Source organism: Erythranthe guttata, chromosome 1, assembly GCF_056151865.1.
Source record: "Erythranthe guttata isolate IM_541 chromosome 1, IM_541, whole genome shotgun sequence".
Taxonomy (NCBI): domain Eukaryota; kingdom Viridiplantae; phylum Streptophyta; class Magnoliopsida; order Lamiales; family Phrymaceae; genus Erythranthe; species Erythranthe guttata.
In genome coordinates, this window is record NC_142533.1 from 5,800,880 (window position 1) to 5,827,554 (window position 26,675).

Genomic DNA, 26,675 nt, shown 5'->3' on the forward strand with positions numbered 1-26,675 from the left:
ATAACCTTCAATTTATGTCAAAAGCTGTGAAAATATTCATTTTTTATTTCAAAATCCATAATCCCATTGGGAGTTACAATATGATAGAAAGCAAGAAACTTTCTATTTAACAATAAGTAAAACATAACAAATTATATCTTAACAAATTGACATCATATGCCATATAAATGTCCCACACATCAACCTAGACGACGACCAACTATATATATATTAAGCAGAAAATTAAAAACGCACACACACACACACAAAAAAAAGAAAAAAAAAAAAGACCACAAAATTCTTCAGCAATTGGCTTTGTATTGTAATTTTTACGCGCATTTGAAGCCAGATGGGACCTTCTTGTCACAAGCGTTCAGAATCAAACTGAGTGAAATGGGAACATTTAGGTTAATGCCCAACACGTTGGCTTTAACTGCGGTGCAAAGGCAAACTGCGGCCTCGAGATCGGTTAAGCCGCCAATGAGGGTACAGCATGGCTTCTTTGAGAGTGGTGTTCCGACGACAATGCCCACCAAGTCGTTTAGCAAGTTTGCGCAAGCTCCCAATTTGAGGGTGTCTCTAGGACATGTAGCCTTACTAGGGCTCGGTGCTTTCGGGGTTGAGGGGGCAGTGGGGGTTTTAGGGGGGGTGGGGGTTTTCGGGGTTGCGGGGGCTGTGGGGGTTTTAGGGGGGGTGGGGGTCTTAGGGTGGGTGGGGGTTTTGGGGGTGGTGGGTGTTTTAGGGTGGGTGGGGGTTTTGGGTGTTTTGGGGGTTTTAGGGTGGGTGGGGGTTTTAGGGTGGGTTGGTGGTGGAGGGCATGAACTCACCACCATTGCAAAGAAGAGAATGTTGAAAACAAGAAAAAGGGTTGTTGAAGAAGCCATTTTCTTGATCGATCGATCGAGATCTGTATTTTACGAGAAACTAGTAAGTTTTTCGAATGTGTTGTGGTATAGCTTGAATGGTTTGTGTGATGGCTTTTTTGTGTTAAATGAGTTGGGGTTTTATAGGTGAAAGATGTGGAAGAAAACAAAAAAAGAAAATATAAAATAGTGATAATAATAATACTACTTTCTTGAAAATTCATGTGGCCAGATGGTAATGCCAAAGTTACTAGTAGCTGTGGTGATACTTAGCTAGTCGACTGGCAAAATTATATATTTATAATTATATATAATTATTGATATATTTATTTACAAAATTATTTGTAATTTATCTTGTCAATCAAACGAGTTTTTGTTATATATAACATGTGTGGGGCTTGATCTGGAATGTGGAGGACAAGCTAGATTTGGAAGTATTTGCTCTTAAGAGCTGTCAATTTTGTCAAATTGAAATCGAATTTATGATTCAAATTATCTTGAAAAATTGATCAAAATTTATTCAAAGGGTTCACACGTTCAAGTTGGGCCGTAGTAAAGATATTTACGTGTTTTAATTTGTTTCTAATGAAACAAGGTAACATGAACTTGAGAATGTATAATATATATGTGGTATGAAATAATAGAATTATCTTTTTTTGTTTGAAAGTGCATTTGTATAATGTTGAAGTTTTATTGAGTCTATATATATGATTTTATGTAAGAATGTTATTTGTATTTTATTTCATTTATATTTAAGAATAATTCAGATCTTTATTCGATAGATAAAACTATTAAGAGAACACTATTATTTTATTGGCCTCTTCATTTATTTCCAATTGATTTTAACCATTTTCTTTATGACATCATAATTCATGCAAACTGTTGATATAATCTCAAATTTGGACAAGTACTGTAATGTTGATAAGTCTAGTTTAGTGTTGGTTTTATCGCAATCTCGATCTGATACAAATTTGATACGATCGCTCGAGAATGTTGGAACTTTCATAGTTTATGCTATACTATGATGTGCTCTAACTAATAATGAGTAACATTGATTGAATTTGTAATTCTACATAAAAAGATTAAATTCATATAGTTACTTGCTCAAAATGGAGTAAGTTGAATGGAGGTTGGTTTTAAAGTAGATATCTTGAATTTGTTTAAGATTTAAAACACAGACCGTGATTGGCTAAGATTGGTTAAGAGAGTTTGAGGCTCATATTTGGGTTTCATTTTATTTTTTATTTTTCGGAGAGAGAATGAGGCTCAAAAATTTAGAAGAATGAGTTTAAATGCGATCAACAATCCAATTATCTAAATCATCTTTATTCGCCGTCAGAGTTTTGCATTTCTTAGCGGAGGAGCCGCGATTGAACTGAAGAGCCGCCGGAGTTTTGCCTGAATTGGAAAATCGCAATTCAGTCCCTCAACTTAAGGGAGCTAAAAGAGGATTTTTTCTGAAACTTAAAGGGATTATATTGAAATTATTGAAAATTTTATTTTGGGGCTTATTTTTTTGACATTAATAGCTTAAAGGGTATTTTGGACCTTTCACATCAAAAACCCGAACTACAGTCGCATATATGGCGAGTGTTTTATATAACAAACTTGCAGAGACACAATTGCTCTACTTCAGCAAATCGTTGGTCCTTGGTGTAATAAATAGCATGTAGAAGATATAAAAATGTGAAAAATTAAAAGAGTCTTGATTATGTCTTTTATTTTTTTATTTTTTATTTTTGAAATAATGTCTTTTATTTTTATTATAATTAAAGTTTTTAATTCGAATAAAGCCAATCTCTCCAGAAAACACTATATTCCCTCATTTTCTAAATAGGTGCCGTTTTTCACATTGGCACAAGTTTTAAAAATCTCAACAAATATGTCTTGATTTTAGAAAAATAGATATTGATAAACCAAAATACACTATCTAATAATTAATACATAAACAATGTTGAAGAAGTAATAAGACAATAATTGAAGAATATGTAATTAATACAGCATTGCAATTATAAAGTGACAAATAATATTGAACAAACGAAATTCTCAAAAGAGACAGCTCAAAAGAGACAGATATATTAGTGTTACAACCATGTCATATTAGGTCTTCTGGATAGGAATTGTGTGTGATTACATATTGTACACGTGGACATATATTACATGTGATTACTATTTATCCGGTTTTTGGCACCAAATATTAGAAATTGTAATTTCCATTTTTCCATAACTGATGTTATACCAAACAGAAGAGTCACATTTGTTAATGTTTTATGTATAATATGAAAAGTATTAATAATAATTATATATGAAGCTCTCTCATCCATTACAGAGAAAACAAACATAATTATATAACCTCAAGTTTATGTCAACATAGCTGTGGAAATTTCATTTTATTCCAAAATCCAAATCCATTGGGAGTTACAATATGAAAGAAGGCGAGAAACCTTCTACTTAACCAATTTAACAGAAAATATAAAATATATATATTTGAAAATTAAAAACACACATAAAACAAGAAAACGAAAAAGACCTAGCAGAATTCTTTAGTAATTGGCTTTGTATGTATCGTATATATTTACGCGCATTGGAAGCCAGACGGAACCTTCTTGCCACAACCGTTCAAAATCAAGCTGAGCGAAATGGGAACGTTTAGGTTAATGCCCAACACGTTGGCTTTCACGGCGGTGCAAAGGCAAACTGCCGCCTCTAGATCGGTTAAGCCGCCAATGAGGTTGCAGCATGGCTCCTTCGAGAGTGGTGTTCCGATGACAATGCTCACCAAGTCGTTTAGCAAGTTGGCGCAAACTCCCAACTTGAGGGTGTCTCTGGGACACGTGGCCTTACTAGGGCTCGGAACTTTTGGGGTTGAGGGGGCTGTGGGGGTTTTCGGGATTTTCGGGGTTTCTGGGGTTTTAGGGGTTGTGGGGGTTTTCGGGATTTTCGGGGTTTCTGGAGTTTTCGGGGTTTTCGGGGTTTTCGGAGTTTTCGGGGGTGGAGGGCAAGGGGAGGGAACATGAGTTGAGCTCACTATTGTGAAGAAGAGAATATTGAAAACAATGAATAGAGTGGTTGAAGAAGCCATTAAAATTTCTTTGATCTTTGTTATGAGAGAGGGGCTTTTGCTATTTAAGTTCAAATGTGAGTGATGGAAAATATTTGTGAAGTGAGTTGGGGTTTTATAGGTGAAAAAATATGGGGAAATAATTAAATTTCATTTTATTTTATTTTATTTTATTTCTAGGATACTTGCATGCATATGGTGGCCATATGATGATGTGAAAGTTATTACTAGTAGTGTAGTGATATTTTAGTCGACTGGCGAAATAAAAATAAATAATAAAATTAAGGACATAATAAATGTATTGTGATTTCTAAATGCAAATCGTAACTCAATGATGTACAATTAATTAATGTAAAGAATTTGAGAGTTGGGTGGCAGTAAGCTGGTACTTTACCGGGAGTTAGACGCTACACCTCGTTATTTATACTGAATTTGAGCCATATGTTTGGTTAAATAGCTACTCACTAAGCACATACACATGGGTGTGTGAGTGGTTATGTGTAGATCTACGGTTCAAATCCACCCAGTGTAAATAGTCAGGTGTAGCATCTAAATTTCCGCTAGTTATATCGGACATCTTGTGCTAGTTTATTAAATTTTTATGTCCGATCAAAAATAGATCTTGGTTCATTCTTCCCAAATTTGTAAGCATTATTGGACTAAATGGAATTATAAAACAAAATATATATTATTATTTTATTAATTATAACAAAATATCTTGCAAATCGGATGAGTTCTTCTTATATATGTATTATGTATATAATTAGTACTGTGGGGCTTGAAATCTGGAATGTGCAAGACAAGCTGGATTTTGCATCTTGGAAGATAAGGTTATATGAAAAAAAGAATAATATATATATATATATATATATATATATATATATATATATATATATATATATATATGTACATGTATATATAATTTGGAGGTATTTGCTCAAGAAAAGGTGTCAATTAAAATCAACTATTGATATATAGGTTTCAAACGTTCAAGTTGCAACAGTGACAAGATATTTGTGTGTATTAATTTGTCTGTAATGAAACACAGTGGTGTGAGAGAACATGTGGTATCAAATAATAGTTCATCTCTTTTGTTTGGATGTGTATTAATAATACTGCAGTTTTATTGTACTATATATTTAAGTAAATGTTCAGTATAGTATATAGGGTAAAGTTCATTTTACCTACCTGAACTATACCCAAAGTATAAAATACCCCCCTAAACTTCAAAATGCATCAAAATAGCCCATCCGTTTGAAATCCGTCTCCCCTTGCTGACGTGGCGTGTTGACTTTTGCATTTATAATTATTTTTATGATTTTTGCATTTCTTTTGACACTTTTACCCCTTAGTCTATTTTATGATTTTATCTATACATCTATATATATATCTATATATATATATATATATATATATATATATATATATATATATATATATATATATATATATATATATATATGTACACATATATCTGTATCTCTATTGTTCTGATTGAAGAATGAAGATACAATATCTTCCCCCTCGCCCTCCACCAAAATTGCCAGCTCCGCCGCCAATAATTCCGATGCACAACTTTCCACCGGAAAAATGAAAAGGAAATTTGTATCCGAAGAAATGATTCGAGCGAGTTATAGGAAGTCTTGAAAAAAGAAAAGGAAATCTGGGAAAGTAACATATTTCATCAAGTCCACAAAGATCATTCGTATACTTAAAATAGGAAAGCAAAATAAGGAAAATGACGAATCAAAAATTGAATCTTTCCAAAACAAAATGTAATCAAGGAAATCTAACCCAAATGATTCGCAAATTTTTCAAACATGACCATCAAAGATTGAATATTTGCTGTTCTCTAAAAATTGAAGATCTGTGGGTTATTACCACCGGAAATCGCCGGCGGTGAGGGTGTTGACACCGGCCTGTGGGGCCCACGGAGAGAAGAGATTGATGGAGATGAAGGGGCCGCGTTTCTTGGCAGAGACGAGGTTGTGGAGTCTGAGTTTGGGGATGCGGGTGCGAGTATCGAGGTGGGCTTTGGTCTGAGTAGTGAAATTGGGGAGAGATATGTGGTTCCATGGTGTCACGTCTGTGAGAAGAAATTAGGAAAAGAAGAAAAAGGAGGAAGAAGAGAGGAAGGAGATGAAGAAGTATTAAGGGTAAAAATGTAAAAACACTTTAAAAACTAACGGTGTTATTCTAAAACTAATGGCGTTAATTTTTTTAACGTTGACCAACAAAAGTGAGGGCTATTTTGATGCATTTTGAAGTTCAGGGGGGTATTTTATACGTTGGGTATAGTTCAGGTAGGTAAACTGAACTTTACCCTAGTATATATATAAATTAAGTGTATAAATGCAAACCTCAACAAATACAGTATATACATTATATATAGGAATATATATATATATAACAAATTAATTTGAGTAGTATTCGTTATAGTTGACGCCGACGGACTTGAGAGTTGAGACACAAAACAATTTGCTTGAATGTTAAAATCACGATGTAATAATAATGTGGCCGTAAGAGAAAACGAGAATGCCTCGAATGGGCAACGGAGAATGTCAACCGGTCCATAACCTTATCGCATTCGGCATAGGTTTACTCTACGTGTTAATTGTTTGTTCGTGTTATTTTTAAGTTAACGTAAAAATTATTCTACATTCAATTGTTTTGGCAAACTACCTCTAAAATTCTATCAATTCGAACATTTGTGTGCGAAAATTTTAATAATACTAATATTTTTGCCAATATTAACATCACCCTATGATTTTTAGCAAATAAAAATAACTTTAGAGATTCCTTCATACTTCACTCATTGTTCCCTCTATAAGAAAAATAAAAAGAGCTATATGATTTGTCACACATGCAGCTTGTATTTTCTCTATTATCCGTTCCGTTTAACGATCAAAATTCGTTAAAAACTCGTATGATCTCGCTTTGTTAGCATAATGAACCAAGCTTGAATACGTATTTTTGTCTGAAAAGCTACGAAAATCGACTCGAGTTCAAGTTTGATTAGAAAAACTAATAAAATATGTCCAAAACATCAAGCTACTCGGGCTAGATACGTGTTCTGGTTAGATAATAGTTTGTTCGAGCCCGAGTACATGCAAGCTCAAAAGCTTCTTGGATCCAAAATACCGGCTTTGACAAACATCGGCTTGACTCGACTCAAAATTGAACATTCTAGAGTAAATTAATTAAGATCCGATGTCGTCTAAATTAAGGCATATGAATTAGACTAATTTAAATAATTGTGATAGCATCTCCTATAAATGGAAAAGTGACAAATAGACAGGGCCATGCACCATGTTAATTATAAAAGTCACAATTGTAATGTAACATCATCGCCATGTTATAATTTGGCATGAACCCCCTTTTAGATAGTGAAATTACAGGGAGCTCCATTCTTAGATGGAAAATTGCGGATCCTCTCCCATCTTAGTTTGTTACGTGGTTACGTTTACACCGTTAATTACACCCTCAGTCGAATTTATGAATGAAAATTGATGATGGCATCGAAAAAACTAAGTGACATCCCTATTTTATTCTTTTAACCGATATTTCAATACGCTTGTAACTTTTTTGGGTAATGAAGGAACCTGCAACCAATCACCGGGTAAACTTACACTCTCGTATAATAACTTTCAAAAATACGCTTATAATTTATTTGAATGAGATGGGGTATTAACATAATAATATACATTTATAAAGGGGGTATATTGTTATGAATTGTCAGAAGGTGGTTGTTTTGTAATATTTGTAATTGTTTAATGTTATGTCTATTTGAGAAAGAAAATATAATTACACACAAAATAATGAGAGTTGATTTAATGCCTATAAAAATTTACTCCTTCTATTGAGACATATTACCTTTTAAGACATTAACGATGTTGAAACAATATTTCTTGTGTTGTTATAAAATCTAACTTGTGAAAGCAGAATAAAAGACACACTATATTAAAGTGATTTGGATACAAATGTGCCCTACATTTACGAGGAACTGCAAACAATATTTCACTAGTTCAGATTTAAGTGTACAATAATTGAACTTAATAAAAACAATACATACTCCATCTTTATGTAATATATCGTTGTTGCGCAAGACTCAAACTTGTTGATCTTCACAGCCCTTCCTCCATCCGCACTCTTGGCCTCCCTTCAGACGGCAGACTGACCTCTCCCGAAATCTTTTAGAAATAGTGTTTTTGTGCATAAGTCTCTAACCAACCATCTTTATTATTCTAGGTTTAGGGATCATATATCTTTACCAGTAAGCTCATCCCTTTAATATTTATTATAAATAAAGGAAAAATTCATGTATATGACAAAATTACCCCCAACCATTTACACCCAATTCTTAATTGTAACCCCAATTTAATTAATTTTGACCACAATAATCCAATTTTAACTCTCTCTTTTCAAAAAAAAAAAAAATTCAAAAACATTTTTTTGCCGTCGGTCCCAGGCGTTGACTTTTCGATGTGTTTTTTTTCTGGTCTGTTTTTTCCGCCGCCGGATTCTGGCGTTGACTTTTTTTAGTGTTTCTTTAGTGTTTTTTTTTTTTGTTTTTTCTTACGCCCGCCGCTAAACATTGACCGTAATTGTGCTGTCATTAACGGTAATTATACTATCACTGACAGTAAATTAATGTAATTATATTGTCATTAACAGTACATTAACGTAATTGTAATACCGTTGACAATACATTTATGTAAATGTACTGCCGTTGACAGTACAATTAGAATCAATGACAATATTATTAGTTTTCTTTTTGTTATTTTTTTCAATTTTGGCCGATTTGTTGACAAGTCAACGTAATTATATTACTATCGTCGACAGTAAAAATACCTGTAAACACAATAATCTTACTGTCAACCACATCAATATTATTATTTTTTTGTGTTTTTTTTTTGTTTTGTTTGAGTAATTCACGGAGTAACGTAATGATATTACTGTCTATTATTGTAATATTACTGTAAACACAATAATATTATTTTGGTTGACGGTAATATTACTGTTGTTATAGTAATATTACTCTCACTCACTGTAATATTAATTATTTTGGCTTTTTATTATGTTTACCTTTGTTGAACGGTCAACATATTAATATTACTCTATTAAACAATAATAATGAGTTTTGTTGTGTTAATATTATTGTGCTAGATATTAACATAGCAATATTATTATGTTAAACCGTAGTATAGTTTATTTTACTGTGTTTAACATTAATATAGTTAATATTATTGTCAATCACAGCAATATTGCTGTTTAAACGGAGAAAAAAGATATTAAAGAAAAAAAAAATTCAACGCCGGAAACCGGTTGCGGAAAAATAAGGAAGAGAAAAAAATCAACGACGGAGACCGGCGGTGATTGACAAAATTGTCCATCAAAATGTGTTTTGGGTCGAAATTGAATAATTTGTGAAATTTAGGATCAAATTGAGGTTAGATTAAATTAAATGATGAAATTGGAGCATATTAAAATATAAGGGGCTATAGTAGTCTCTTACAAAACTCTGAACCATGTGTGGATTTTTTCTGTAAAAAAGTTTATTGTTTGGACTTCTTTATGAATAAGTACCCATTGATGGGCTTATTTGTAAAATATCCTTTAGAAATTGCTCCGACATATTGCATTTGCAAAACTTTTATGCTGAGATGTGTTTTCGGTTTTCAAACTTTGAAGAACTCATCTGAGGTTGAGGAATTTTACTGCACGAAAGTCACCATCCTAAACCTAGCTTAAGTGCTAAGAATTGAATCGTAGAGAAATAGAATCATCATGATCTCTACAACCCAAATTAAATAAGGAAGAATTTTTACAATATATTTCCTAATGTAATACAAATATAAGGAAATAAATAAAGTCCTACTTAAATAAATCTCTATAAATTCAGACTATATAAAATTTTCTAAAAAAAACTGAAATAAAATTGATGTCACAGATTTCTCCAAATCTCTTTAATTAACTGAAATCTCGTGCCAACAATGACCATTGTAACTAAAAATGGTCATAACACTTTTAAGGGTTCATTTCATTTGTTATGTTGTTACATTGGAAAATTTTATTTCGTTATAACCGTACCAAATATTTCAATATACCAATATTCAGCATATCGTTACTTTCAGTAAGGTAAGGTTGGTATGTTTTTCTAACTCTAAGAGCAACTTCAGTGGAGTTATCAAATAGGGTATTCAAACATTTGACCACTATTTAAATACTAAAAAGTAGTAATTGTTAACTCCAAATGGAAGTTATCAAATAAAGTTTGCATTTTGATAATTTATGATGTAAAAATACTTGTTGGGAATTGAATTATCAAAAATATAACCACCTAAACATTAAATCACAACTTGACATGTGACAATTACAAATGAAACCACTCATAAATTAAACTTCTAATTGATAATTATTTTGATAATCATGACCGGAGTAGATGACTTTTAAATGAATATTAAAATATAATTTCAAATATTAAATGAGTATTTATCTGATTACTCATATTTAATATCTACCATATATTGGAGTTGCTCTAACATGATATATATTAAAAAGACTTAATTATTGAAATAATTCATTTTTCAAAACATTAGAAAGCCAATTTCTATGGCTAGAATTTAAAGATTCAAAATAGAGAAACAAACTTAAAAAATATAAGGGTAAATTACACCCACACCCCTAAGGTCTGCTTAAATAATTTTAAGGTCTATGTGCTATCGATAATTACACTCACCTCCTTGAAACGTAGTTATAAACCATAATAGGATAATGCATTGGATATGTTATTACGATAGAGTTCTAACAGACTATTGGTTTCAGGAAGTGGTGGAGACAACAAAGAGTTATGGGTGATTTAAGAAATATTAAGGGAGCCATGTCACTCCATAACTCCCCATAACTCTATGTTATCTCCACCACTAGCTAAAAGTAATAGTCCATTAGAACCCTATCGGAATAATGTATTCAATGTATTATCCCGTTAGAGTTTCTAACTACGTTTCAGGGGGGTGAATGTAATTATCGATACCACAGTGACCTTATAAAAGTTATTTAAGCATACTGAGCGTAATTTACCCAAAATATAATATCCAAAAGTAATCCAAAATATAAGTCTACATGGAAGTAAGTCATACTTTTGTGTAATAGAAGTCGCAGTTTCCAACTCTGAGCTGTTGTTTTCAACATGTTGGTCCCTAGCTATAGAGTCACATGCTGTAAATAACTTGGTCCATGTATCAATGATATATCTTGTCCTAAGAAAATTCTAGTCAACCCTTTTATTTTATTTTTCATTTTTATTAAATTTTATTTTAACAATCTGGTGGTAGAATTTATCTTATATATAAAATAAAATAAAATAAAATAAAAAAAACGATAGGCAACCCTACGAAATCATAATTGTATTTTCGTAATATTTATTTTTAATATTTTATTTTTACTAATTTTGTAACTATATTTTCAACAATTATCAAAACTGACACTGAATCGTGAAAAATACTTCTGGCTTGAACTTCCTGTTTTTCATCAATATATCTCAAATCTTAAGAAATAAAGATTAGAAATTAGATTTGTTAAATTGATTATTTTTTTTTTCACTTTTAAAATTCGATCCCGTCCATCGCACGGAGAAAAAATGGTAGTAATATATTAAAGAAAGAATATTAAACCCGTTTTAGACCTAAACCCGCATTTCTTCTCTGTTTTAGGATCCAATACTATTAATGGATCTATCCATTCGATCCTAACAGGGTGGTTTTTACCAAATTTAACGATTTTAGCGGGTTGATAAGTCTTACTTTGCTCACTCTTACTCCGTTGTCCCAAAAGACACATTCATACTGAATTACTGGGGCCAAATTGAATCATGGTCACTGATGTAACTCACTTGATGTAACTCATTTTGCAATCAATTTGACGTGGACAAAAAATATTAATGGCCGACATGATATTATATATATATATATACGTGGTGTTCATCAGTCAACGAAAATAGACGAAGGAATAACAAACAAGACGCAGCCAATATTTTGTGGGGCTACTAATGAACACGCGTTTATCCATGCATATACGTACGTGCATGCATACAATTATTGAATTTTTGGACTATTTCTTAATTTATAATATATATATTATTCTCTTTTTTCATTTGCAATAAATCTATTGAAATTTGCAATCGAACCCGTGACAATAACCATGTGGTGTCAATTAAATTAAAGGGCGGCTAAAATAAATGTCATTTTTTTCTTATTTCAATACCATCAACATAAAAAATAGATAATAAATAGGTAATGACATTAATACTCTTAATAAAATTAATACCACAAAATGTTTGTGTGTGGTTTGATTTTCATTAAGGATAATAATGTCATTACCTGTTTATTATTTATTTTTATGCTGGTGGTATTGAAGTGAGAAAAAAATTGTATTTGTTTTAGCCGCCCACTAATTTAATGATATAGACATATATGACTTGGGATTGATTTGTCTCTTAAGTGAGAAATCAATTATATATTCTTAGTTATAACGTTTTATTTTATTTATTTTTTCGAGGAAAGTAACGTTTTACTTATTGAGAGAGTAGTAATATATTGCAACTATAATTATTGCATTGTCATCGGTAGCGAAACCAGAGTGTGGTCACTAGGGGGCGAATATACATAAATAATTTTAAATAAAAAATAATAATGTAATGACACCAGTAATTGTGTTAAGAGTGGCGAGCGTAGGATATTGTTACAGGATGAACTTAATTTTTTAGGGGTACGAAGGCAGCGCCCCTAAAAAAATAAGGATATTTTTCTCTTTTTGTCAAACCTGAAGGCTATGGAAAAATAAAAACTGACGACAATTTTTCATGTTAATTTGGATTTGAGGGAACTAAATAATAAACAATTGGTGGACGGGATAAATAAAGTGAAATACAAAATTAATTGAGGATGGATTTGGTTCCAATTCCATCATCGATCAATGGTGGCTTGCCCCTCGTTCTAAGTCACATTTCCTAACTTCCTTATTATGTTTGTTAGGCAACTCCAACAATGAAGTGCAATTCTATTATTTCCACTTTTTACACACTCTGAGGTTAAAAACAGAACTCCAACAACATGATGGAAATATGCAAATTTTAACAAATCATAAATTTGGTTTCTCAAATTTGAAAAACCAAAGTTAAATTTTGACTAATTGTGCAAAAATAAAAAATAATAAAACAGCCACAGTAATCCATCCCTTTTAATTTCCAAATTTACAGAAAATTCAAAGTTAAAATATGAAAAAATAATAAAATATAGTTGTTGTTAAAATTGAAAACAATGTTGTTGGAGTTAAAAATGGTGGTGCATAACACTGTACGTGTGCTAAATTAAAGATATGAATAACCAACTTTAGAACAACTGTTGGAGATGGCCTTAAACCATTTTCTTCAAATATAAAAAACTTATTTATTTTTTATATAAAATTAGTAGTGAAAAATTATACTAGCGCAATGCAAAAGTAATCGATTATATATACATATATAGTAGTAAAGAAATTTAAAATTCGAGGGGGGCATGGCCCTCCGGGCCCTACACTGACTTTTCACTGGTTGTCACATTTACTAACTATTAAAGCAGTATGAAGAACACAAGAGATTAATGTGGTTCGGATGCAAATGGACCAACATCCACAAGGATCGGTAAACACGATTTCACTAGTTCAGATTTACATACATTAATATGACTCAATAATAATATTAAGGATAAATTCCACTTTCCCCCTTATACTTTGGTTCGATATCACTTTAACCCCTTCTACTCTCAGTTGCATCAATTTGCCCCCTATACTTGAAAAATTGTATCAATGTGGCCATCGCCGTTAGTTTTCATACATTTGACCTTAACACCGTTTGATCTAAGTTTGAAAATTATAAAAAAAAAAAAAAAAACACCCCTTAAATAATTATTAAAATAAATAAATAACATTTAAGTCATTTAAGAAGCACTCTTGGAGTTGCTTCTTCAATTTAAATTTTATATATTTTTTTTAAAAAGCATTTGACATTTTCACCATTCTTGTCCTTGTTCAAATTCCAGTTATTAGAAAAAAATACATATTTTTCCAAAGCTTAAATTAAAGTTTATTTGCAAACACGATAACTTCTATACTGGTTTCTTAAAGATGATTTTTAATAGTATTTGCAAAATACCCAACTTTTAAAGTCTAGCACGGTAGCACTTATCTTAAATTTAACTGAGAGTCGCTAAAACTTTTGTTTATGTAAACGCTTTTGCAAACACCACCGTATGAGTTTTAAACAAATTTGAAAACGGTCATCGTCTCTTATATTATTTAATTTTTTTGCACTATTAGTAATTTTTTCTTAACATCTTACTGTACTATACTAGCAAACAAATTATTTATCAAACAAATAAAATAACATAACTTTGCATTATACTGTGTTTCAAACAAACAACCCAAACAAAGAAGCCTACCAAATCAAGCAAGTAGCCGGAAAAAAAAAAAAAAAAAAAAAAAAAAAAAAAAAAAACTTGAAACTGCAGTCAAGAAAATTCCACTAAATTAATTCGGATATATTTGGCCCAGTTTTCAAATTTTATCGACACTTGTCTCAAAACGAAATTGCATTCTAGAAGCTTTCCAAATGGAACTTCAAAATCTTTGGGGAAAATAAAAAAAAATAAAAATAAAAATAAAAAAGAAAAAAAAGGAAGATTGTCTATTAAAAAAATACTAAAATCTTGTAGATTTGGAAAATATCAAGGACAACATAAAACAGAAATCTATATGCTCCTTGCAATTATGTGAAGAAAAAACAAAGTACAACACAAAACCAGGAATTATTATGGGCGAGGTTTTACTTATTCAAAGCTACCTGGTTCGGAAAAACATCATATGAACCTTCCATTGTTACACAATTTGAGATAATCGAACAGAATACGAGAGAGGCGAACATCTATTTGTAGCAAGCAACTTTAGGGTTCTCCACCGAGCTCAACTCTCAAGTTGTCGTAGGGGTACACCTTCGGTGCCTGGAAAAAAAAAAAGTTAAATAAATAAAAATAAAATAATCCACGTCATCATCCAAAAGAGTGATTTCAAGATTCATATCCCTTTTTCCCAATCTCTTCATATATCTAGTCTTAACATGTGAAACAGTAAGTTCTGGATTTATTTGTTTCACCAAGTTTCCACTGATAACAAATCAAGAAAGCTTCTGCTCAGTAGAAGCTGGATGCATAGTGCCAGCTCATGTAACAAATATGTATCGTAACTTTGTTCATCGTGAATACTCTAACATCTCTTCTAAAAGCCCGAGTCAAAATAACATGAGAGAGGATTTATCAACTCATTTTATCCTGATACAATGCCAAAGAATTTTTGGCTGGCTAGTATATACTATTCATCTTTACCTGGTGATAAATAAAGTAGGTGTAGCCCTGTTTATCTACTCGATGTTTGGAGTGGCAAATGACGACACGCAAGAATGGATGACGAAACATGACATGAAAAATAAGGATACTTTACTTTTTCAGAATAATTTTAACATTTGCCATTACTTTCTCCTTATGTCATGGAAATTGAGAACTGTAACTATACCATGAAAGAATAAAGGACTCTCGAGTTTCATTCCCTCTTGATACAAGTAGACAGAATCAATGGTATAAAGCTCTAATTTAATGATCGGTAACTTCAGGGTTTGAGTTTAGGCTTTCACTAGTTCTGTGAGAAAGTATCTAGTCAATACGCCACATTCTTGTTTTGCTATTGATAGGAAAGGTTGACTATGAAAAGGTTGTGTCGTGATATTTTCTCTACGCTCATATTAGATGGGACCCACAGGGAAATGTGCAATATAAATAAATATACACTGAGAGAGAGACAGAGAGATGTTAAGTGCCACGATACATAAAAATTAGGGTAAATTACGGCCAGCCACCCCTCAACTATGAATCTTCTTACACGTCCACCCTTGCGGTGTCAATTTTAGTGAAATCTTCTAGAATATATGGAATATTCTCAAGTTCGTACCCGTTTTATCCCATTCGGGCTCCACATTTTAATAACAGCATAACATGACAGCAAAGAACTTTGCACCACATCTTACTACCAAACTGGGATCCTATTTTCATCATTTCTAGCAAAACTATTTATGAAACATTCTGTCATTGTATAAGCACAACTCTATGTATCTCTGTCGAAATGAAACAGAAAAGCACAAAGTATCGATAAGGTAATAAACTTGCAAGGACACAGATTAATGATAACATCACAGATTAAATTCAACGCCTCGAGGCCTCCCTTAGTAATTGTATTAAGGGAGGAACAGGAAAAAAGAAAAAGAAAAGTCACAACGTGTAAAACCAGCAAAATTGAAAATTGTTTTTCATCTGTGAATGGAAATGGATTAGAGATTTGTATTACAATCAAAGCTCAATGAAATCAGAAACCCCTTAGGTTGCGTTTGTTAAAGAATTTGATTTGATTATATGGTTCGTGTTAAGGGTTTCAAATGACTCCATATAGAGTGCAATTCGAATCCATAGTAGAATAAAAAACTTCCAACAATCTCAATGAATTGTTATTATGAATTTTGAAATCCATAGCTCAATTCATTCCACCCAAATGCGACTTAATTCACGCACTAACTATGCATTCTCTGAAAATTCACCATCTAAGCCAAAAATGATCGTGAATCATCACTAACTCAGAAAATAAATCACGAAAATAAACATTTCATAAATCTAAACAAACAAACAACCAAAGCAAATCTAAGATTCGCCAAGTAACACACCAATCTCGAATTAAAGATCAACTACTTCTAACCATGTGACTGAATAGCTAAAAAAATACGAAAATAAAAAATAGAATCGAAAAACTACGACTTACAAATGGAATTGTGGAAGCCTTGTCATTCCACACAGCTAATAGCCCGAGGCCTGCGAAACAACTCAACCCACCGCACAGCCAAGCCAATGCTTCATACTATTAACCCAAAAATAAAAATTTCAAAATCAATACAACCAAAAAACCCCCAAATTGATTATATAATTCAACCAAAAAAAACAATACTCCAATCGATCAAAAAACACCCGACCTTTCCAACAGTATCAGCAATTCGATCGATGCAAGGTTCTGGAAATGGAGTTCCGTTATCCCACACAAGTTCATCGTTCACTGGAAGCTGCATTTCAGTAATTTCAATAATTTAAAAATTAAGAGATTTTCTAGGGTTTCATGTATATTTTCCTTTATGCGTAAAAAAATGTAAAATTAATAGGACTTACGGGCTTGTTTGGTACGAGATGTTTGCCGACGGGGAGACCCATGCCGGATCGCTGCCGGAGAGATGACGCGACGGAGCGTTGAACAACGCCGTTACCGCCCATGATCCGGGATGCCACGTGGCTCAGTCTTCCTGCCATTTTTTTTCAAAATTGGTTTTTGTTTTCTGTCAGAATTAACAGAACTGTAACGAGAGAGAGAGAGAATTTCTCGTCGTCGGGATTGGTAATGGTGAAGGGAAGCTGAGGAAGATTGATGTCGAATTGGGGGAGCTGTGTGTTAAGAAGTACTGAACCAGCTACGACACCGTTTCATCTGCCTTTTATATCAAAAAATTACAAATCTACCCTTTTAGCTTTTTGTTTAAATGATCCATAAAAACTTCAGAATTTACATCAAACGCGCCATTAGAACCTTGGAAATTGGAATACTTGTACGATATACTACATAATAGTTCAATAATATTTTGTTCTTTTTATAGGTTAAACATATAGGATATAATACCAAATAGTTAAATAATATTTTGTTTTTTATAAGTTAAACATATACTTTAAATGTGCATCACATTTATTGCTCGAAGGCATTATATTTTATTCTTTTCAGAAATGAATAAGTTACTCCTCGAATACAACTATTGATGTGTCGAATATAATCTTTGATAACTATATGCATCAGCTTGCATACAACCGTTGATAATTGTAGCTTGGTTACGACAAAAATCATATTCTAACTCTTAATTAGGCTTAACTAATTTGAATGAGTTGTAGGACGAAAATCATATGTTTGAGTTATTATGCTTAACTGATTGGATTCAATTATACGACGAAAATCATGTTTGAGCTCTTTTATAGGCTTAACTAATTGGATTCAGTTGTACAACGAAAATCAGGTTTGAAACTAATTTTGATAACTATACTCTTTATTAGACTTAATTAATTTTGATAACTATATACATCACGCATTAGGGCATTCAGTTGCGTTTTGATAACTATATGCTTTAGCATTATGCCATAGTTGTGTTTTGATAACTATATACATTAGCATTAGGGCATTCAGTTGTGTGTCAAATCATTATTTGTGTGTGTTTCGAGAATAGTAAGAAATGTTCTCAATCTTTAGACTGTTTATTAATACAATTCCACCTCTCGATGGATGATGGTGATTACCTTAATCTAAAGACTATGATTAACTATATACAAAGGAACATCTTTTAAGCATCTCTAAAGTAATGGGAGGATTCTAGAAGATCTTCTAAAATCTTCTAAGATCTCCAATCTTGGACTCCTTCGACTTGGGCTCGCTTGGTAGGCTTAACCCCCTGGTTCCAAGGAGAAAGGAGCAGCCCGTGACATGTGGCTAGATCACATGAAATCGAAATATAATGATTAATGAGTGTGCTAGGCCCATTCTGAAAGAAGAATGAAGTCTCCTTTTAGTCTAATGGAAAAACTAATTCTATTCCTAAAAACAAATGGAATTTCGGACTTTCGAATTACTTTTTTCCCCAAAATTCGAACATTTTGGAGTAGAACCGACAGTAATTTGTATATTCAAATTTCATAGTTACCTATACTACACAATACATAATAATATTAATATTATAAATGTAATTTTCGACAATATTGAAATTGGATTGAAAAATCGAATTCCAATAAGTACTCTTATTCCATTCCAAAAAAAATGGCATCAACACTTTCTTAATTCAGAATAAAAAAACATTATTCTAAAATCAAAAGAAATCGAATCAAAATCGTCAGAATTCAGAACTTTCATTGCCATTTTCACCCCTGATATGGCACATATCGAGTAAAACATACCGAACATCATTACACCGTAGATACATAATCATTCACACATATTCATGAAAAACATTCTAAATTTGACAGTACAAAAATAAAAATAAGAATAAAAATAGCTCGAAATTAATTAAAAATAAGAAATAATATTAATAAATGAATAAATCAAAGCCCCAACTGGCTCTGCACTTCAAGAATAGTGCTAGCAGAGTCTCTAAGCTTCTGAGCTTCCTCATCATTTAAATGCACATTAGCAACGCCCAAGACTCCGCCCCGTCCGATCTGAGCTGGCAGGCTGAGGAAGACATCTCCACCGTCGATTTCGTACAAGCCCTTTGCGAGGACGGAGACAGGGTGGATGCGCCTCTGGTCCCGAAGCAAGCTCCGAGCCAAGCTAGCAACGGAGTAACCGATAGCCCAAGAAGTGTAGCCCTTCAAACGTATGACTTCGTAAGCGCTCTGTACGACTTCCTTGTGTATGCTTTCGAGCGTTTCCTTCTCGTACGGGATTTGCTGGCGCTTTAAGAAGCTGAGGATCGGGACTCCTCCTACGCTTATGCTTGACCATAGTGCCACTGAGCTGTCACCGTGCTCCCCTACTATGTATGCCTGAGAAAAATGTTTAGAAAAAATATTAATTCCAAGTATGAACGCCGGGAAATTAGATACTACATCTGATTATATACGCTGGGTGTTTCTTAACCGTAGATCTACACATAATCACACACACATGAACGTTCATATTTTTTTAAAGGAAAGTAGAACTTTTTCCCGAATTTTAGCTCTCAAGCTTATAATGCATGGACCAAAATCTCTAAGATATCAAAAAGTTGAAGATTTCAAAAACAAAAAATACTAATCTAAAATATTATATTAGGCCGAAAATCAAACTAAATTGCTCGATACTCGATTCAAGATCGTTATTTAAAAGTTTATTTGTGCTCGGTTTGTTATATAACAAACTAAGCGTTAACACTTTGTTTGGTAAGCTATGAACTTTGGCTCGAACTTGAGTTCATAAGAAAACAAGGATAAAATATCAAAAATCAAGCCACTCGAGCTCAATTTGTGTTTAGCCTCATTAGAGCTCGTACAAAATTAAACTAACTCAAACATAACTTTGCAAAATCTGATAAAAATTCAAATAAATTTGAGCAATTATATAATCAGTTCGACTCGATTTGTTTATACCACTATAAAAGAAATGTAGCGGTTTCAAAAAAATTAGTTTATTCGGCTTCCAAAAAAATAATATCTTATTTCCACTATGAGATAGTAGTTAGGGACATAGATATATATGAGTTGACATTAGTGGGGGGAGAGAGGAAAAGGAAGTGTATAATAGGTTTACTTTTCAAAAGTGCAAATAATTATATTTAAAATTAGTTATTCTAAATCCCTAAATCTAATTAGTAAAGAATAATTCATCAAACAACAATTTAGTAAAGAATAAAATAAAATTAAACATTTCGAGCAGATAATATCATAATCATTTCCGGTTTATCGATCTTAAAGGCGGTTTGTAGAACCTACACCTGGTGAAATACATCATGTAATTTTACACTATTAATCAACACGTAATAACACAAATAATAATATCTAATTATTCATGTAGAAATAAGGTTCAAAACCAGATTATGTATTTAATAGCAGTCCATCCCAAAAAGGCTAAAATATCTTGAATTATTGTATAGAAAAGCTGACACGAATCTAAGAATATCTTGAATTATTTATTACTTATAATAATAATAATTTATTATTAATTATTTTAACAATTATCTTTTAATTATCTTGTTTTATTTTTTTTCCAAAATTGGAACAAAAAAAACAAAGTGAGAATATATTATAAAGAAAGAAAGATTAAAGAATAATCTCACCTGCACGTCCTGTGCATTGACATCAAGATGGTCAGCAATCAAGAACCGGAACCTGGACGAATCCAAGTTCGTACCCGACCCGATAACCCGGTTCGCGGGAAACCCGGAAAGCTTCCACGCCACATACGTCAGCACGTCGACCGGGTTCGACACCACCAGTATAATGGACTCCGGCGAGTACTTGGCCAGCGGCGGCACGATATGCCTGAAGAGAGCCACGTTCCTCTGCAAGAGGTTCAGCCTGCTCTCGCCGGGGTTCTGCCGCGCTCCGGCGGTGACGATGCACAGATCGGAGTCGGCGGTGTCGGCGTAGTCGACGGAGGCGTGGATCTTGGTCCGGGGGAGGAAGGCGGCGGCGTGCTGGAGGTCGAGAACCTCGCCGCGGAGCTTGTTTTCTATGGCGTCGACGAGAGTGATCTCGTCGGCGAGGTCCTGGGTGAGGATGGTCTGGGCGATGGCCATGCCCACGTTGCCGACGCCGACGACGGTGATCTTGGTGGGGCGTTTGGTGGGGGACGGCGTCGATCCGCCGGAGATGGGGGTGAAGAAGGTTTTGGAAAGGTCGAGGCCGCCGGGGCCGAGGTAGGAGGAGGATGAGCTCTTGTGCATTTCCATTTTGATGATGGATCTTCTGTGGCGGCGCGTGAGAGAGTGTGTGTGTGAAGAAAGGAGTGGTGGTGCGGTGGTGGTGGAGGAGAGTGGTGGGGGGTTTTTGAAGTATATATATAGTGTGGTGGTTTGGGATATTTGAGGTAGGAGTTGTGCTATGATGTGGGAACACCCTCTAACCAAAAGTTTGTTTATTTTTGGGTAAATTGCAACCACCCCTGGGGTATGATTAAATTACAAAAACTCCCTCATGTTTGGGTAATTACAACCACCTCCTTAACTATAAATCTTCTTACACGTCCACCCTTGCGGTTTAAAATTTAGTGGAATTTTCTAGATTATATTGAATAGTCTTAATTTTGTACTCGCTTTATCTCATTCGAGCTCCACATTTTGAAGCAAGATGATCATAAGATGTGCTTTTCGGCTTGTATATATCAAATTGTGGTGAATCAAAAACTGTATTTTTTGAGAAAAAATCTAAGCAATTAGATGTTTTTGAGAAAAAAAATATAGATACCAAAATTTCCCACGTAAAATTGACTGAAAATGGTAAAATATATAGTGGAAAGTGGCTCAATCTTATTTATATATATATATATATATATATATATATATATATATATATATATATATATATATATATATATATATATATATATATATATATATATATATATATATATATATATATATATATATATATATATATATGCTTGAGTATGGGTACTTTCGTCATAGAAAAAAAATGTAATGTGAATGGGATTTTTGTATTTGCACCAAAAGGCGAAATCCCTCGCCCCCAGGGCCCCCATCCCTTGGCCCGACAAGGATTGATGGAGGAATGTAAATCATGGTAACTCAACGGCCGGTTAAGGTAGCGGACCCGGACCTGGTGCCCACAAGGAACCAATCTCATTGGAGTTGAAATTCCCACACTGCGGCTGCCAGGATTCGATCCTAGGACCTTGCACCAACTTACCACCTCCGGAACCAGTTGAGCTACACCCATGCGGGCGGATTTTTGTATTTATGTGTATAGTACAAGGGGTATATGATACAAAGTTCATAGTACAAGGGTGTTTTTATATTTAATCATATTTCTTATATTATTTTGATACATCTTTACAAGCTTTAAATAGAGTATTAATTTTTTTTTTTTAAATAACACGTTTCAGCTCATGATAGGTTAATTGAGTGGTTACAATTTTGATACTTCACTTTCCGGGATCTTGTTTTGCACCACCGGGGAGTTGAGTATCAATCTAACTATCAATTTTATGCCTCAATTGGAGGGAAATATTTTAAGTTTTGGGAATCAAAATGATTTAATTTTATCATTTGATACTCCATTTAATTCCCCATTAAAGTTGCTCTGAATTTAGATTTTTACGATGCCTTGTAATAGGTTATATTTGTTTTTGGTAAGTTTAAATTTGTTAATCTCACAAGATGTTTGATTTATTTTTGGTAAGTTCAATTTTTTGATGAGTTTATCCAGTGCATCTATCTGGTTGGATATGGATTTTTTTATTAAGAAAATCGACTTTGGTTGTTTCTTTGTCTGCTGCAATAGTTCGTGATGTACATGGGTTGCTTCTGTTTACGATAAAGAAGATCGACTTTTCGAGATGGGAAGGGTAAGCTTATACTACCAAAAAAAATGTGTTTCAAAACTTGCCTTGAATGACCTTAAAACCTAGTGGGTTATAGTACAAACATGACGTGTTGTAATTTCTCAGACAACAATGTTCAATAAATATCACACCAAGTAATTCACAACATCATTTATGTAGATTATAGGTTGTAAGTATCACACGCTCGTGCATCTTGCGACAGACCACGATTTGGGGATTAGAGGGAGACCACGAGTGTCGATTAGAGGACTTTGACAATTCAAACGCTCAAAGTTCGAATATTGTACAAGAACAATGTTAACATTAGAGGTAGTCTTTAATGTTTTTATTCTGAATAAGTGAAATCTTTTTTATAGGTCTTCGCAGATGTGGACTATAATTTTATCTCGTTTATTTTAAAGTTTGTTAGATGTCACTAGATATACTTAAGTGTAATCATCGTGAATCGACGTCTACGACTCGTGGGAAAAAGTACTTTTGTGTAATATGGTCGAACAAACAAAAATACTTAATAATGATGAAAATAACGATATACTTTCGAACAATAACCATAAAATTGGTGGTGCTACTTTGGAAGATTTAAAAGAAGAAAATGATTAAATGTACAAAAATCGCTTAAGGTATGTAGAATAATTAAATAAATCTCTCAAAACTCACAACTCCACTATTACAACATCAAAATTGTTGGAAGTTGGAACCACCCTATTATTACAACATTAATGCTTCATATGATATTAAAAAAAAAGTGCAAATTGAAAAAGTAAAAATAAAATAAGTAATAATTGAAATTTTAAAGTAGATTCAAAACCCCTTTAAATTAATACACTTAGAACAAACAACATTCTATAAATCTAGTGGAATATTATTATCGAATTAATAATTTAGTTGCTTGGCACCGAGTGAAAAAAAATATTATTTAAACGATGTTATAATTTATTTGTGTATTGATTTATCGAGATTCTACTGTAATAAAAAAAAATTTAAAAGACGACAACTAATTTCGATCCGGGAAAAATAAGAATATTCTTTGAAAATTGGAACAAAATAAACGCAATAATCACTCTTCTCCAAAACGTTTCGAGAAGGCAAACGTGGTGTCCACTCCAAGGCCCAAGTCACATGGGAACCTTCCATTCTTTACGTCAATGTTATTAGCGTAAATTACAAACACCTCCTGAGGTATGGTCAATTTACAAAAAAAACCCTCTTGTTTGGATAATTATATTTACTCTCTTCAACTATGTTTTTTTCTTACACCTCCACCCTTATGGTGTCTAATTCAACATAATCATCTAGATTTCGTGGGATGTACTCTAGTTTGTACTCGTTTTGTGTAAAAATACAGTTTCCGATGCACTACAATCTGATATATACAAGTTAAAAAACACATATTATGATCATCTTACTTCAAAATGTAGAGTTCGAATGGGATAAAACGGGTACATAAGTGATAATATTCCATATAATCTCGAAGATTTCACTAAATTTGAGGAGTTGAAGGGTGGTTGTAATTATCCAAACAAGAGTGGATTTTTCGTAATTTGACCATACCTAGGGGGTGTTTGTAATTTACCCATGTTATTAACCTTTATTATGAACACGCTTTTCTCTAAAACAAGGTGCGGATTATCTCAACACGCTTTTCCGTACTAATTTCTTCTGTTGCCAATTTGCCATTTCTTATTAATTTTGAAAAGTTGATACTATACTTTACAAAATAATCTAATATTATTGCGTGAACTTATGGAATTAATGATACCATTCAACTATCTTATTTATTAATTTATTTTTCTTTAGTTATTATCTGAAATTTAGTATACAGGCAAATGAAAATCTTTAATATTTTTTGTTTTTCAGATAAAATAATCTTATAAATTATAATGGAGCAAGTATTTTATTAGGAGTGCAAGATTTTTTTGTATATTAATAATCAATAACAATTAATAATAATATCAATAAAGTGCATTGACAAATTTTTGTTACCATGGGCGAGTTGGAATACAAGGAGTGGGAAACTATATATTATTCTTGCCTTTGCATTTTTCTCCCCCTACAGTTTCATAACAAGTCAAATGACCTACCTTCTCTATCATATTTTTTATATTCCACTCTTGCTTTATTTATTCTTTCAATTACCAAGTATTCATCTTTATCATAAATTTTCAGTACTTATAGTTCGTTCTATCTAGTAATGGGAGACGTGTAGCTGAACCATCTTACTTGTGAATACGCATCCTATAATAGTAAAACAGATAATTCCAATTCCCAAAATCACACACTTGATGCGAATTGTTGATTTATATGTCGATAAAATCTTACGCTTTCTGTTGAGACAAACTAATTGTTACGACATTCACTATATTGCAACAATATATTTCGCGTGTTGTTATGAAATATAACTTATAAAAACATAATAAAATACACACTTATTAATGTGGTTCAAACACAAATGTGACCAACATCCACAAGGATCTGCAAACAAGATTTCACTAGTTTAGATTTATAGTTTACATTAGTAGGACTTGTTAAAAATTAAAAACTCCCTATTTAAGCGATATGGCGTTCTTGTACACAACTCGAACTTTTTGTTTCTTTACATCAACTCATGTATCCGCACTTCTTGGACTCCTTCCAAAGTAGAACACCTTTTAGACGGCGAATGACCTCTCCCGAGATCTTTAATTGAAGGCAAATTTGTACTTGTAGTTGCCACAATAACAACGTACAGACGACAGGAATTGCTCGGACATACTGCCAATTTGCAAAACTATTGAGATGTGTTTTTCGTTAATAGTTCTAAGAGACTCATTTGAGATTGAGGGGATTTATACATGCACGATATAAACCAACCTAAACCTAGTTGTGGACATCAATTCAACTATAAGATTTTCAATTTCATCCATACCTTCATTCCTTGGACGTTTGTACCATTTCTAGAGGTTGCATTTTTCATCACGTGAAGTAGCATGTACTTGAAATCGTCTTTGTTATTTTTAGGGTTGAGTGTTGGAACATAATCTCCACCAAACAAAGCCGACACATTATTGTTACCCTTGTCTTGGAAAACCAATCATTCATCGTATCCACAAATGCTTCGGTGTTTCACACGTGGCTCGATCTTTTCCAAAAAATAAAGTCCAATTTGTGTAAAAGTGCCATGACTTGTATTGCATTGTGCGAGCATGTGTATCCAACTACATCGTTAATAAATGGTGTTTAGTGCAATACTAATATTAAATTTAGAGTAAATATGAAATTAGCGATGTTAAGTTTGTTTAGTTTAGTGGAGTTACCTTCACGTACTCGTCTCAAACTTGATCATCAATGACTTTGATGGTGCAAGAAGCATCGTTCCAACCGAAACCGATCCTTGTGAGCATTGTTGATAAACACTCATAGTGTTTTTTCCATACATGTATTTTAGAGACAATGTGTAGGTCGTCTTTAAGACCACATTCATGAAATGTTTGACACATGTGTTTCTCCAAAAGAGTCAATCTTATTTCGTCAAAAATTTATGGTAAAGCAACAACAAATGACTCTTGCTAAGTATTCATGTCCATTAT

General features: G+C 32.9%; 3 protein-coding genes and 1 pseudogene across 4 annotated transcripts; all 4 read right to left on the reverse strand.

The window, feature by feature from the left end:
- Positions 1 to 25: 25 nt before the first annotated feature.
- LOC148772687 (uncharacterized) lies at positions 26 to 969 on the reverse strand. Its single transcript, XM_088818825.1, has one exon. The coding sequence runs from the start codon at positions 861 to 863 to the stop codon at positions 309 to 311; it is 555 nt and encodes a 184-aa protein (XP_088674951.1). The 5' UTR covers positions 864 to 969; the 3' UTR covers positions 26 to 308.
- Positions 970 to 3,217: 2,248 nt separating this feature from the next.
- On the reverse strand, positions 3,218 to 4,011 carry LOC148772688 (14 kDa proline-rich protein DC2.15 pseudogene; annotated as a pseudogene). The gene has a single exon (XR_016031447.1). The product of XR_016031447.1 is annotated as a 14 kDa proline-rich protein DC2.15 pseudogene (transcript).
- A 10,594-nt stretch (positions 4,012 to 14,605) lies between these two features.
- On the reverse strand, positions 14,606 to 17,555 carry LOC105963251 (NADH dehydrogenase ubiquinone 1 beta subcomplex subunit). Its single transcript, XM_012987645.2, has 4 exons — positions 17,193 to 17,555; positions 17,003 to 17,089; positions 16,795 to 16,890; positions 14,606 to 14,936 (listed from the first exon to the last, which is right to left on the reverse strand). The coding sequence occupies exons 1-4, from the start codon at positions 17,328 to 17,330 to the stop codon at positions 14,880 to 14,882; spliced, it is 378 nt and encodes a 125-aa protein (XP_012843099.2). The 5' UTR covers positions 17,331 to 17,555; the 3' UTR covers positions 14,606 to 14,879.
- A 1,388-nt stretch (positions 17,556 to 18,943) lies between these two features.
- Positions 18,944 to 21,641, reverse strand: LOC105963250 (Lactate/malate dehydrogenase family protein). The gene is made up of 2 exons (XM_012987644.2): positions 20,864 to 21,641; positions 18,944 to 19,595 (listed from the first exon to the last, which is right to left on the reverse strand). The coding sequence occupies exons 1-2, from the start codon at positions 21,476 to 21,478 to the stop codon at positions 19,152 to 19,154; spliced, it is 1,059 nt and encodes a 352-aa protein (XP_012843098.2). The 5' UTR covers positions 21,479 to 21,641; the 3' UTR covers positions 18,944 to 19,151.
- Between the last annotated feature and the right edge of the window lie 5,034 nt (positions 21,642 to 26,675).